The sequence below is a fragment of the Lagenorhynchus albirostris genome, chromosome 13 (assembly GCF_949774975.1).
Source record: "Lagenorhynchus albirostris chromosome 13, mLagAlb1.1, whole genome shotgun sequence".
NCBI classification, from domain to species: Eukaryota; Metazoa; Chordata; class Mammalia; order Artiodactyla; family Delphinidae; genus Lagenorhynchus; species Lagenorhynchus albirostris.
This window is the reverse complement of record NC_083107.1, coordinates 26786698-26800457: the sequence shown is the minus strand read 5'-3', so window position 1 is coordinate 26800457 and position 13760 is coordinate 26786698. Positions and strand designations below refer to the sequence as shown.

Genomic DNA, 13760 nt, shown 5'->3' with positions numbered 1-13760 from the left:
TTTAAATACAGCAAAATTAACTCTTTCAGGTGTGCAGTTTGATGAGCTTTGACAAATACATACAGTTATATAACTACTACACATTTGATTGCCATCACTCCCAAAAAGTTTCCTTGTACCCCTTTGTAGTCAGTCATCTCCCCCATGCTTAGTCCCTGGCAACCGCTAATCTCATTTCTGTCTATAGTTTTGCCTTTCAGAATTGTAGTGTGTAGATTTTTTAAAAAATAATTAATTTATTTTTGGCTGCATTGGGTCTTTGTTGCTGCACGCGGGCTTTCTCTAGTTGTGGCAAGTGGGGGCTACTCTTCTATGCAGTGCGCAGGCTTCTCTTTGCAGTGGCTTCTCTTGTTGCGGAGCCTGGGCTCTAGGCGTGCGGGCTTCAGTAGTTGTGGCACGCGGGCTCAGTAGTTGTGGCTCACGGGCTCCAGAGCACAGGCTTGGTAGTTGTGGCGCATGGGCTTTGTTGCTCTGTGACATGTGGAATCTTCCCAGACCAGGGCTCAAACCCGTGCCCACTGCAGTGGCAGGCGGATTCTTAACCACTGCACCACCAGGGAAGTCCCATGTGTAGATTTTTGAATCTGACTTCTTTCACTTGGCACATGCTTTTGAGGTTCATCCATGTTGTTGCATAAATCAGTAGCTCTTTAAAATTTATTTCTGAGTAGTATTCCACTTATGTACAGGTTTTCAGGTAGACAGCTGGTTTCATTTCTCTTGGGTAAATACCTAGGAATGGGATTGCTGGCTGATATGGTAACTGTACGTTTAACATTATAAGAAAGTGCCAAACTGTTTTCCGAAGTGCCTGTACCATTTTGCATTCCCCACGATGTATAGGAGTTCTAGTTGCTTTGCATCCTTGCCAGCTCTTGGTATTGTCAGGTTTTTTTGTTTTTGTTTTAAAATTTTTAGTCATTCTAGGTATGTTGTGGTGTCTCATTGTGTGTTTTTTTAAAAATTTTATTTATTTGTTTATGGCTGTGTATGGCTCTTTGTTTCTGTGCAAGGGCTTTCTCTAGTTGTGGCAAGTGGGGGCCACTCCTCACCGTGGTGCGCAGGCCTCTCACTATTGCGGCCTCTCCCGTTGCGGAGCACAGGCTCCAGACGCACAGGCTCAGTAATTGTGGCTCACGGGGCTAGCCGCTCCGCGGCATACGGGATCCTCCCAGACCAGGGCTCGAACCCGTGTCCCCTGCATCGGCAGGCAGACTCTCAACCACTGTGCCACCAGGGAAGCCCTCATTGTGGTTTTAATATGCATTTTCCTAATGATAATGTGCATCTTTTTGTGTGCTTATTTGCCATCCATGTTTCCTCTTAATGAAGGGGTTGGTTTAAATCTCTTCCCCATTTTTTATGGGTGATTTGTTCCATTTGTTGAGTTTTGAGAGTTCTTTATATATTCTAGATGTAAGTCCTTTATATGTTTTGCAAATATTTTCTCCCAGTCTGTGGTTTTCCTTTCAATTGTTCTATTTGTTTTTTGAAGAGTAGAAGTTTTAATTTTGATGAAGTTGAAGTTGGTTTATTGATTTTTTTTTTTATGGTTTTTACTTCTTATGTCTAACCTGGTAAATTTTGACCTAATCCTAGATCACAAAAATTTTCTCCTATATTTTTTTCTAGAACAGGGTTTCTCAGCCTTGGTGCTTTTGATATTTGGGCTAGATAATTCTTTATTTTACAGGACTGTCCTGTGTATTGTAAGATGTTTAGCAGCATCCTTGGCCTCTTCCCACTAGATATCAGTAATACTGCCCCATGTTTGTAAATGTCAAAATGTCTCCAAACATTGCCAAATGTATCATGGTTGAGGGGAGAGGAGGGTGTCAAAATCTTGCCCAGTTGAGAATGAGTTTTTGAAGTTTTATAGTTTTAAGTTTCACATTTATATCTAAATCTGTTTTGAGTTGGTTTTTGATTATGGTGTGAAGTAGGGGTCCAGCTTCATTTTCTTACATACGCATATCTAATTGTTATTCCAACACCATTTGCTGAAAATGCTCCCTTTTCCCTTGGCATCTTTGTGTGGGTCTATTTCTGGACTCTCTATTCCATTGATTTATATCTCTATCATCATGTTAATACTGTGCTCTTAATTACTGTACTGTCTTGAAATCAGATAGTGTGAGTTCTCCCACTTTGTTTTTCTTTTTAAAAATGGTTTTGTTTATGCTAGATTCTTTGAATTTCCATATAAATTTTAGAATCAGTTTGTCAATTTCTATTTAAAAAGTCTGCTGGAATTTTGATTAAAATTGCCTTGAGTCTGTAAATCAATTTGAAGGGAATTGACATCTTAACAATATTGAGTTCTCTAATCCATAGACACAACAGTTCTTATAGTTTTATTTAGATTTAATTAGATTGCTAATTTCTTCATCAGTGTTTTGTTGCCTTCAGTGTACCAAACTTAACACATGTTTGTATTAGACTTACTGAAATGTTAAAAAAATTTCAATTCCTACTGTTCATCACAATTATATAGGAATATAATTGACTTTCAATATTGACCTTGTATCCTGTGACCTTGCTAATCTCATTTACTAGTTCTAGTATAGTTCTTTTGTAGATTCTTTAGGACTTTTTAATGTATAGACAATCATATCCATTGTATTTTTTTTTCCTTTTTCCTTTTTGATATATATGCCTTATCTACTGGCTGGGATCTACTTATTCTTCTACTTGATCTTCTTGTGTTCTGTCCTCACTTCTGTGAAAGCAAGTGTCACCAACAAATTTGTGTAGCTGAATACAGTAAGCACTTTTCTGTCCTCATCTTAGATGCAATAAATAGCATTTCATGTTCTTAACCAATGCTTAACTTCTTAAAATTATTTCCTTTCTCGGCTTCTCCTGGTTTTCTTTCTACTCCTCTGGCTATTCTTTCTCATCCCCTGTTAAACCTTAAAATCAGAGGTTGCAAGCTGTGGGCCTGCATATGGCTCAAATGTGGTTTGCAGAAAAAAAATTGGGGGGGCACAGTGTTTTAAAAATTTTTAAACAGAATAAAGTGTGCATGCAGTGCATAGTTGGCCACAGGTCCCATTACTCTCTAATATCAGGCAGGTTTACTCATTTCTTTTACCTCCCTGTACCTCATTTCTTTTACCTCCCTGTAAAAACACATTTGAGTTTTTAACTTCTGTTTGAAATGTTGGAATGTTTTGGTTCTTGTCTAGATCTAGGGCTTTAAATATGCCTGTGTACTTAAAAATCCCAAGTTTGTATCTCCAACCTTTACTTCTCCCTCAAAATTTGTTTGTATTTATTCTGTTGTTTATTTGTCATCCCTCTTCACATCTGTCAAAAAATATTTAGAGATTTGAGGCCCTTTTTATATTGGTTAAAAAGGTATAACACTCAGAATCATAGCAGCAAAATAAGCAGAAAGAAAAGAATGGTCAACAAATTTTTTTAAATTTTATTTTATGAGGGGAAATTATAAGAGCATGTTTACATGGAGAGAGGAATGATTCAGTAGAAAGGGAAAATGCATGAAGGAAAATGGGAGAATCACATATAGGAAAGAAATCATTGAAAAAAATGGAATGAGATGGGAAGGTCTTTGATAGGTAGTAAGACTTTTTTTAAATCACAAGATGAAAAGCTGGGTTAGGTAATGGGGTTGTAGATCTTGTGCTAGGAAGATAAGGAAGGTCCACCTCCTGTTCTTCACTTACTAAAGTAGGAAATGAGGTCATCAGTTGAAAAATGAGGAAGGAGGGTTCAGTAGTTCTGAAGAGAGAAAGTATAAAGTAATCATTTTAGCCAATCAACTTACCCGGAAAATAGAGTAGAATTTCCAGGCAAGGCTGAGTGCCCTTGAGGTTTAATGTCATCAGTCTAAAGGAAAACCAGTGTAGGTGTGTGCTTTCTTCAGCAGTGTGCTACTGCTTGGATTAAGACAAGCAGAAGGTTCAACCAGAACTGAGCTTTTGCCAGGCAAATAGGATAGTCGGGGAAAAGGGTAAGAAAGAAGAGATGTTTGCAAGGTAGTGATTATAAGGATGATTATGAACTCTCAGAGTGGTAAAGAGGGAAATACAAGTAAGAAAGGAATTATGAAAAGTGTAAATGTGACAGGTTAGTTGTCTTCAGAAGGTTACAAAATTATTGCAGTTGAGGAGCTAGAGTTAAGTAAGTGATCTGTGGAGGTCAAAGGATGGGCAGGAGAACACATGGATATGTCTCTCATCAGTAGTGAGGAATAAACTATGGGATGAGGCTCAAACCCCGGTCAAAGGGGCTAAGAGATGAGTTGGGGACCCGAGATTTTGCTATAATGAGAGTCACAAGATGACTGGAATTCCCTTGCTTTAAAACCTGTTCATTTGGCCCACTATCCCCTATTGAATAGAGTGCTCTCAAAAGAAAAAAATTAAAATAATCATTCTCGTATTCCTTTTATTTTCAAGTATTAAAAATGTAAAAAGCATGTTTCCAGTAGTAATGTTCGATGTTAAGGATTTGACTGATTTATCTGACATAGATGGGATTGGTATATTTTGGAATGTGAAAGGTCTATAATCCCATAAGCCATAGATGAGTAGTGTTAATATTTTAGAATATTCACTCCAATATTTTTCTCTATATCTATTTATATAACTGATATTAGGTAGTGGATAGTTGTGTATCTTTTTTTTTTTTTTTAACTTACTGTAAGAGCATTTGGTTGGTGAATTTTAAATACTGGAAATAATCCTTTAAAGAAAAAAGTCTTGTTGAAATTGTGAAATCTTTCTAAATTGTAGTACAACATATTTTTATGGGTGGGTCATTTGGGAATGAAAACAATATATATTCTCTTAAAAAAATTTGAGTTGATTAAGGAAGGAGAGTAATAGACTACAAAATAATGAAAATCAGTACATTATATATCTAAGCATGTTGATTGCCGTCAATATAATGTCTCATCTTTTTATTTAAACAAATAAATGTAAATCAAGTGAATTCATTATTTAACAAAAAATTTTACGTAAATAATGAAAAACTGCAAGTAGAAGAAACATGGCAAAGAGAAAAACAAATAATTAAGTTAGAAAATAGAATTGTTAAATTCAAGACAAAATATATACATTCCTAGCAAATCCAGTCAAGAAAAAGAAAAACACCTTAATAAAATAGACTTAATACAAACCTATCAAAGCTTATAGAGTTGGATTAGAACTAGGAAGAAATCAAGAATGTTATAATAGTACCAGCTATCAAAAAGGTTTCTGGATCTAATGGATTCACTGATGAAATCTTTTATATTTTCAAGGAAAATCAAATTTCCTTGTATTAAAAAAATATAGAACAAGGTTAGAAAACAAAAGAAGCATTCTAAAATACTGATTAATCTAATGAGTGAAAATGTAAAAGACTGTGCTAGCAAATATGATTAAGGTCTAATCTACTACTACCAAGTAAGAAATGTGAAGTTGTTGCAATATGAAGAAATTTATTGCTGTATTTTAACGGATGTAATTGGGGAAAAAAAGATGCTATAATGCAGTTTGATCAAATTTAGTGCTCATTCCTAATAAAATTAATTTAAAATGAAAATAAAAAGAATAATAGCATGATAGGACGAATATTCTTTTTTTTTTTTTGTGGTACGCGGGCCCCTTTCACTGTTGTGGCCTCTCCCGTTGCACACGCTCCATTTGCGCAGGCTCAGCGGCCATGGCTCACGGGCCCAGCCGCTCCGCGTCATGTGGCATCCTCCCAGACCGGGGCACGAACCCGTGTTCCCTGTATCGGCAGGCAGACTCTCAACCACTGCGCCACCAGGGAAGCCCAGGACGAATATTCTTAATTATTAACTAATACCAAATTTAAAAAGAAAATGTGTTGAAAAACTGCTTACCGTTAGTATTTAATTCAACTTTATTTCAACATTGCTACCTAGTGTGGTCTGTGGATTGGTGCCAGGCCATGAATTGCTTGTTACTGTCAAGAGATAAGTACAAGAATTAAGAAGTGTTTAGAAACTTTTATAGCAATTTGATGTTTTTTAGAACTAGAAATCAGATACTTAGACTTGTGTTTTGTATTTTGGGCTTATATATCTTTTCAATTTCATTTTCCTAGTTATTTTTACTAGTTTTTAAAATTAGTTTATTATTTTTTTTTACTTGTTACCTGTTAATTTTTATTAGTATTTTAATAAAATGTCAGTCTGTAATGAATAGGAAGTAGGAAAAACTGATCCTTCCTATAGATACTTTGAGAAACATTTTTCTGAATCATGCCACTAATATAAGAGTAAATATTTGAAAGAGACAAGTGAACCACTCACTACGCATGAACCATATGATGTTTTGCACTGAGAAGTCCGCTAGAAACTAGTATAGCAAGTAAGAATTCAGTAAAGTGGTCACATGTAGAGAATATCGTAGCTTTAGGTTTGGAATCTTTTTTTCAGTTTTATTATTATCACATTGTAAGATTTCATCATGAAGAACCAAATTTATTGTTTTAATGATGAGAAGTAACTATTAAAGAATAGCAGAAATGCCAGTGATTCAACATGTTGAAAGATGGGTAATAATGGGAAAAGATCAAAAATGTTATCAATATTGTGAAAAACACAGAACAGCTTTACTTTTTACAAATTTTGATGAGAATGTTGTGAAATAGGAAGCTGTATCCTACGTGAAGGGACGTTTTAATCTAAATGTTAATATGTATGGTAACTCAGTTAATGATTTAGCATATTTTCCTTCAAAATTATTGTTTTAGAGAACAGAATCTTGGCATTATCTTCCTCAAGGAATGGACTCTTCCCACACCTTGGATACAACCCAGACCAGGTTTAATGTGAGAGAGAAAGGGACTGAAGTGACAGACTTCCCCTCTCTGGAGGAAGGTATATTGACCCAATCAGAAAATCAAGTAAAGGAGTCGAACAGAGATCTCTTATGTTCTCCATTGCTAGGTAATGCCTCTTTATTTTTAACTAGTAGTAATACCTCACATTTGTAAAATACTTATGGGGGAGTGCAAATCTTGCGTCTAAATCCTTTCTTGAGCTGAGGAGCTCTGTAGAACTGTACTCAAAGGTAGTAGCTTATTTCTCGTTTTCCACACTGGCCAGCTGGCCTAGTTATATTTAAATGTGCAGTTGCTCCTCATTTTATCTCCCCTTGTTGCTCTCAGAAGGGAAAAAAGTGGTAACTTCCTCTAGTGGGTATGCCTCCTTAGTCCTGAATTTGTAAACATATATGTAAACCATATATTTATCCTTTGACTACTTCTCTCAGCAGTGGAGGCTCCATGATGTATAAAAAACAAACAAAAAACAAATGTTCATGCTTAAGCTCATTAGATTCTTAAAATTAGTTAAGACATATATTATTATCCTAAGTTTTCAGACCCAGACATTGAGATAAAGAGGTTAAATGACTTGTCTGAGGTAGAGCTTCCTGCTTTCCTCTGTTTAATGTGGAACTGATTTATTAGCTCTTTACAAAAGATGAACTTTAAGTACTTTTCAAATCATCAAGGTAGGAGGTAGAATTGTATTATCACTACTTTGGATTGTTGCACATATATAAGAATGCTTAGCCAATATGGTAATTTCAGTTTTTTCATTCCTAAATCATAATTCAGACAAATATTCTTTGGTTTTTCCTTCCGTTTTCTTCAGATTTTTATTTTCAAAAATTGAAGAAAATGCCACAACCACATATTTTACAATTAACTTTTGTCAAGGGAGTGGGATTCAACCATGGAGTTGTCGTATCAGAGTTTTGTAGAGGAGCAAGAATTAGGAATTAATTCAACAAGTTCCTTTCAAATACAAGCAAATACTATCCAAGTAAAAATACTAGTGCCAGTATATTCAGTGATGTAGATCATCAAAGTCAATTTTAGTTTTATATTTTAAGAAAGATGTTAACATTAGAGTTCCCTTGTGGGAGGAGATTACTATGATAGTAGATGAAAGGGAAGACTTTGCTACGATCAGGTATTTGAAGGGCTGTCATGCTAAAGAGGAAGCAATGTATTTTTCATTTATTCATTTATTTAACAAATATCTAAGTGCCTATTGTGTGTTGGATGCTAGGAATATATAGATGAAAGCTACTTCTTCTTTTGGGAAGACAATACAGTAAAAGGAAAATAATAGTACCATGGGATGAGTTGGATAGTGGTTTAGAGCAGGAGTCTGCAAACTACTAGCCATAGTCTAAGGCCTGATTTTGTGAGCTAGAAAAGGTTTTAGCATTTTTAAAGGATTGTAAAAAGAAAAGAAGTATATAGGATAGAGATACCATGTGTGATCAATAAAGCGTAAAATATTTACTAGCTGACCTTTTATAGAAAATGTTTGCTAATTCCTATTCTAGAGGTTAAAATGAGACTACGTAGCTTATAGGGAGGCTGTTTTCAACTTGATACAAGAAAGAACTTTCTAATAGAGCCATTTAATACTGGAAAGGCTGTATAACAAAAAAAAGTGAGCATTATGTCATAGCAAAATGTCAAGCGAAGTTCTCTAATAGGATAGTTTTCAGCATTGGGTTGGAGATTGTGCTACATGGCTTCTAATGTATTTTCTAATGTAAAGTTTTATAACTCCAGCTTCTCATTTACTATAGATAAAGTAGAACATTTTAATTATTAGATCCCAGGATCTGATGGCCAGAGGAAATTTCATCATTGCTTTTTTGTTATGCTTGAATCCAGTCATTGTAGGGTGTACCTCACCAATGGCAAATGTCATGATGATGACTGGTGCCAGAACAGTTAGGTATCTCAAAAAAGAGTGATCCAGGCCATCAGTAATTGCCAAAATGTGAGGAAAGGTGGGGTCTTTGTTAAAAAATCTTCATGATTCTTAGAGGGGTAAAGATTTCTGTTATGAAGGTTTAAGACTGAGTCTGTAGCCAAAGAGGAACCATACCGATTAGTCCTTGGTGGTAAAGGTTATCGTTATCTTTCAGTTTCTTATTTTTAATTAATCCATTCAGTAAATAAATAATTGTATTTTGAGTGCCTACTAAATGTAGCTGGTACTTTGCTAGGCACTGAGGGTACAGCTGTGAATAATGCAGACATGGAGTTGATAATCTAGGTGGGAAGCAGACAGACCAAAGATTAAAACAAGAGTGTGACAGTTATGATAGGGAAGGTATGCAGTATTATTAGAGGCATTCTGAAATCAAGAAAGTATACTGTAGCAACAGTATTGCCTTTATATTGAAAGAACAATTCAGTTTTAGCAAAACATCACCAATCTATTTAAATTAATATGAAATAGAATGCTGTTGGTTTTATAGTTTTGTTTCTATTAATATTTTTTTGTTTTATAGTTGTAGAAATACTATAAGGAATAAGGAGTTTATACCTAGTTGTACATATTTAAGGACATTATAATAAACCTTATTTAAGGTGGCATTCAGGAATTCAGAAGAACTTTTTTTCCTTTATATTAGCAATTCTCAAACTTCTTGTTCACAGAATTTCCTTGACACACTTTAAAGTTACTGAGAACTTTTGTTGATGTGGATTATTGATATTTTCCCATATTAGAAATTATTAAAACTGAGAAATTTAAAAAATATTTATCAACTCATTAAAAAGTAACAACTCCATTGCATGTTAACATAAATTATCTAGTTTTTTAGAAAAATAACTATTTTCCAAACCAAAAATGTTTAGAAGACTAGCGTTGTTTTACTTAAAAAAGAAAAAACTGTAATGTCTGACTTAATAGAAGACAGGTGGCTTCTGCATTCAGGATGTTGCTTTATCATAGGTAATGTAGCTTCTGGAAAATTCCAGTGTATCCTTATGAGAGAGTGAGAGTGAATAAGGCACATGATATGTTAATATTACTTTGAATATAATTTTGACCCCAGGCATCTTCTGAGAGTGTCTTAGGGATGCCTGGGAGTCTGTGGACCACACTTTGATGTAAGATAGGAAGAAACACTCATAATGGTTAGGAGCACTTGCTAAAAAGTAGAGTGTTTAGATTCAGATTGCACTCTGGTACTTAATCTATTTGAATGTGGACAAATTACTTAGTATTCTTTAAGATTTATGATCATGTTTCCTCATCTATAAGATGGGTATAAAAATACCTATACTTCAAGGTTGTTATGAGGATTAAATAAAATATTGTATGTTAAGTGCCTGGATCTTGTCAGGCTATTAATAAATGGTATTTGCTGCTGCTGCTGTTATATTATCATACTAATGCTTGTAGAAACTTCCAGATGGCAGCATATTTAGGTTCTTTAAAATACTATATAAGCTAAACAATTAATTTTCAGCATTCCCAACATCTTTATATTTGAAACTTTGCAGTCATGCAAGACAATTTCGCTTCTCCTGATTTGCCTTTGCTGACATGTTTGACAAAAGATCAAGAGTTTGGGCCTGATTCCTTGTTTTACCAAAGTGAACTAGATTTTGCTCCTCTGAGGTAGGATGATTTATTTTTCTGTTTGCATGTAACCTTTCTACTCTTTCTTTTCTTCTAAGTTGTTACTAATATTAATGACTTCAGGTGAGACTTTGGGTTGGGAGCTAGATATTCTCAGTACACACTCTGAAGATAACAAGGCCCTAAATTAAGGCATGATACATGTTAATTTGGCATAGTAATATGTGTAAAAATGAGCCAGGGGACTTCAGTTTCTTTAAAAATAATTTCTAATGTATTCTAGTATATTAGGCATATTTTAATTTAGAAGGCACACTAATTTTCTTCCTTCTAAATCTTCCCTTTTGCTGCTCATCAGCCCACACCCATTCTGTAAAAAGCATTCATTTCATGGTCACTAGCTTGTTTGGCACTGTCATTTTTGTCAGCCAATATTGAATGAATCTAGCTATCTCTCCTTCATAGGAGGTGCGAATATGAACTAACACGATTTTTCTAATAAACACATCGAAATTAACAGTTACTCCAAATTAATGCCCTTTAGTCATAATGAGAGACAAGTCTGGAATTCTCCAAAGCATATTTGGAATTATCCAAGAATATGTTTTCTTCTTTTAGAAATAAAAAAGAAGCCTTAAATTAAAAAGTATAAATGTTTACAGAGTAAAAACCTCTGCCCTGTGCTATGTATTACTTTAAAATTACTTTTGTGAAAAGTGTTCTATACACAATAGTCAACCAATGATTAGGTTACTGTTTTGTTTGGGGAGTAACTCACTTAATTGGTTTTCAAGAGCATAATAAATGAGTAGTAGAAGAATTAATGCAGGTTAAATGAATATTAAATTATGGTAGGTGATAAACTACGCATTTTAAATAGTAAAGTTTGATATTTTCATTTAAAGAATCACTTTTTGGGGCAATATTGTTTTGAGGGAAGCCTGAGAAAATATCAGGGTCATAGGATGGTAATTTACCTTCTTTTAAATTCTTTTAAAAGAATTTGCTTTGTTCAATCATTAGCCACCCTAAAGGAATTTGAAATTAGGACTTTGTTTTTCAATATACTTTCAAATAACCTCGATTTCAGTGACATATCAATTTTGTATTTTTTCATGTTAGTATTTTAAAAAATAAATGTTTTTAATGTGTTATTTATTTATTTTTAACTGTATATTTTCAGGGGAATTCCTGGTAAGTCTGAAGACACTGAATGGTTTTCTCGACCGTCGGAAGTTAGTGAAGCTTTATTCCAGGCAGCCTCAGAAGTAGCTTCAAACTTAGTTAACAGTTGCTTTAGAGTATCTCAGCACCCACTTATAGGTAGTACAGCTATTGACTCTCAGCGCTCTTTATTAACTCTTGAACAAGGGACTAAAGAAGAGATTGTTTCACCTGATACACTTGAGGATCTGAAAACCCCCAAAGACTCTGATAGTTATGATGCTCTTTATTCATATATGTCATGGAAGACACAAGAAGTTATACAGGAGCCAGAAACCAATTTAGCTGATAAAGATCAAGTTTCTTTTTCAACTGCATCTGATACAAGTGATGAATACATAACTCCTAAAGGAAGTGACAGTTTTGATGCTTCTTGTTCATATGTGCAATATGGGAAACAGGAAGCTTTACAACAGTTAGAAAAATATTTAACCAGTAAGGACCGTGATTCTTATTCAGATTCATCTGACACAATTGATAAAAATAAAATTCATAAGGAAAGTGACAATTTTAGTGCCCCTTTTTCAGATATGCCATGGAGCAAACAGGGAGCTTCACACCATCCAGAAATATGTCTAATCAGTAAGGACTGTGTTTCTTTTCCACATGAAGTTGCTCCTCGCTTTTATAGTAAAATGCCACATTGTTTTTTGCATTGTTTGTTGGAAAGAGGAGGAAGAGAGGTTCCCTTGACAGCTGATAGTCATTATTTTGAGAGTGTTTATTTAAGGGCTCCTGCTGAGAATGAGATGAAACAAAAGATGGATTCTTTGGAGGGTTATAAAGGAATTGAAGAAGATCTGGGGAAAGAATTATCTCAATGTTTTGAACTAAAGGAGAATAGAAATACTTTAGTATTATCAGAGGTGCATCCCAGATCTTCAGAAATACAATATATTGAGAATGTTGTAGTTACTGATAATTCTGTAGAAGTGTCAGAAGCACATATACTCTCCACGGGGCATGATACCTCTAAGATGGAGGTTTTTGGTGGTCTTCTTCGGACTATTAAATCCAACTCAGATGAGACATCAGAACAGCTGTGTTTTCAAGAAGAAGGAAACCAAAAGCCACCTTCTGCTTTTGGTGGGAAAAATGTTGATGCTACTGAAAATGTAGCCTTTCAGGCAGTTATTGCCTCTATTGAACCTTCTGAGAAAGAGAGTACAGTAAATGAAATCCAAACTGACATCAATAAATCTTTAACAAATGACAGCCAAGAAAATGAACCAAAAAATCCAGATCTTTCCCTATTAAATTATGCTGAAAACTCTTTCTTTGATAAACTTAATCACCCACACTATCAATCTACTCCTGGGGTGTTTGAATCAGCAGCTTCAAAACCATTGTTGTATAAAAAAGATGATGGTGATAGCTCCCTGTACTGGCATCCTAATATAAAATCACTCCCCAGTGCTCCTCAGGAAATATTCATTAAGCCACTTTCTCTTAGTCCAGAGCTTAAGTCGTCATCTTCTTTAAGTGAAAAATCTCTCAGACAGGCTGTTGGTCTTGGCAAGACACAGTCAGCTTTATTTCAGTATGATACAGACAATGAACCATTTCTTCCCATTGGGAAGATAAAGTCTGTTTCTGCTCTTGACCTTGCAGAGAAGTTAGGATCTTCAAACATTATTTATCCAATGAAAGTATGGACTTCAGATTCTTTGGTTTTACAAGATTTAAAGCAGCACACCTTTGAAGAAGTTGCAGATTCCTCAAACTGTATTTTGGGTGAGAATGGAAACTCTAGTAACGTCATTGAAGGTCCATCTGCAGCTGTAGGAAGCAGCTTTTCAGCAAACTTGGTGGCATGTAATGCAAAGTCACAAGGTACTTTGCCAGTGATCAGTGATGCATCATTAATTGCAGTTGGCCAAGAGACATTGCTGAAAGCTGATATAGACCAAGGTGAAATTCCTTGGCCTGTGGGAGCCAAGTCCAGTTTTACTGTCTATACAATTATGCAAAATGACTCCTATTTTGTAGAGGGCCTGCAGGGGAAGGCTGAATCTGACATCTATACTCTGGATGATGATACTGAATGCTGTAGCCTAGATGAAAATGATGTTGTATGCAGGAAAAGAGTTGTTGAACTACAAAGAGAGGTGAGACAATAAAATGATTGTTGGGGAGAGACATGGTCTTT

General features: G+C 34.9%; 1 protein-coding gene across 1 annotated transcript in view; it reads left to right on the top strand.

Annotated features, from left to right (window-relative positions):
• Positions 1-13760, top strand: part of ALMS1 (ALMS1 centrosome and basal body associated protein) — a 229346-nt gene that overhangs the window by 27651 nt on the left and 187935 nt on the right. Inside the window, exons 2-4 of the mRNA XM_060168612.1 lie at positions 6733-6928; positions 10309-10426; positions 11571-13719. Coding sequence (XP_060024595.1) covers positions 6733-6928; positions 10309-10426; positions 11571-13719 — 2463 coding nt within the window. The remainder of the gene's footprint in view (positions 1-6732; positions 6929-10308; positions 10427-11570; positions 13720-13760) is intronic.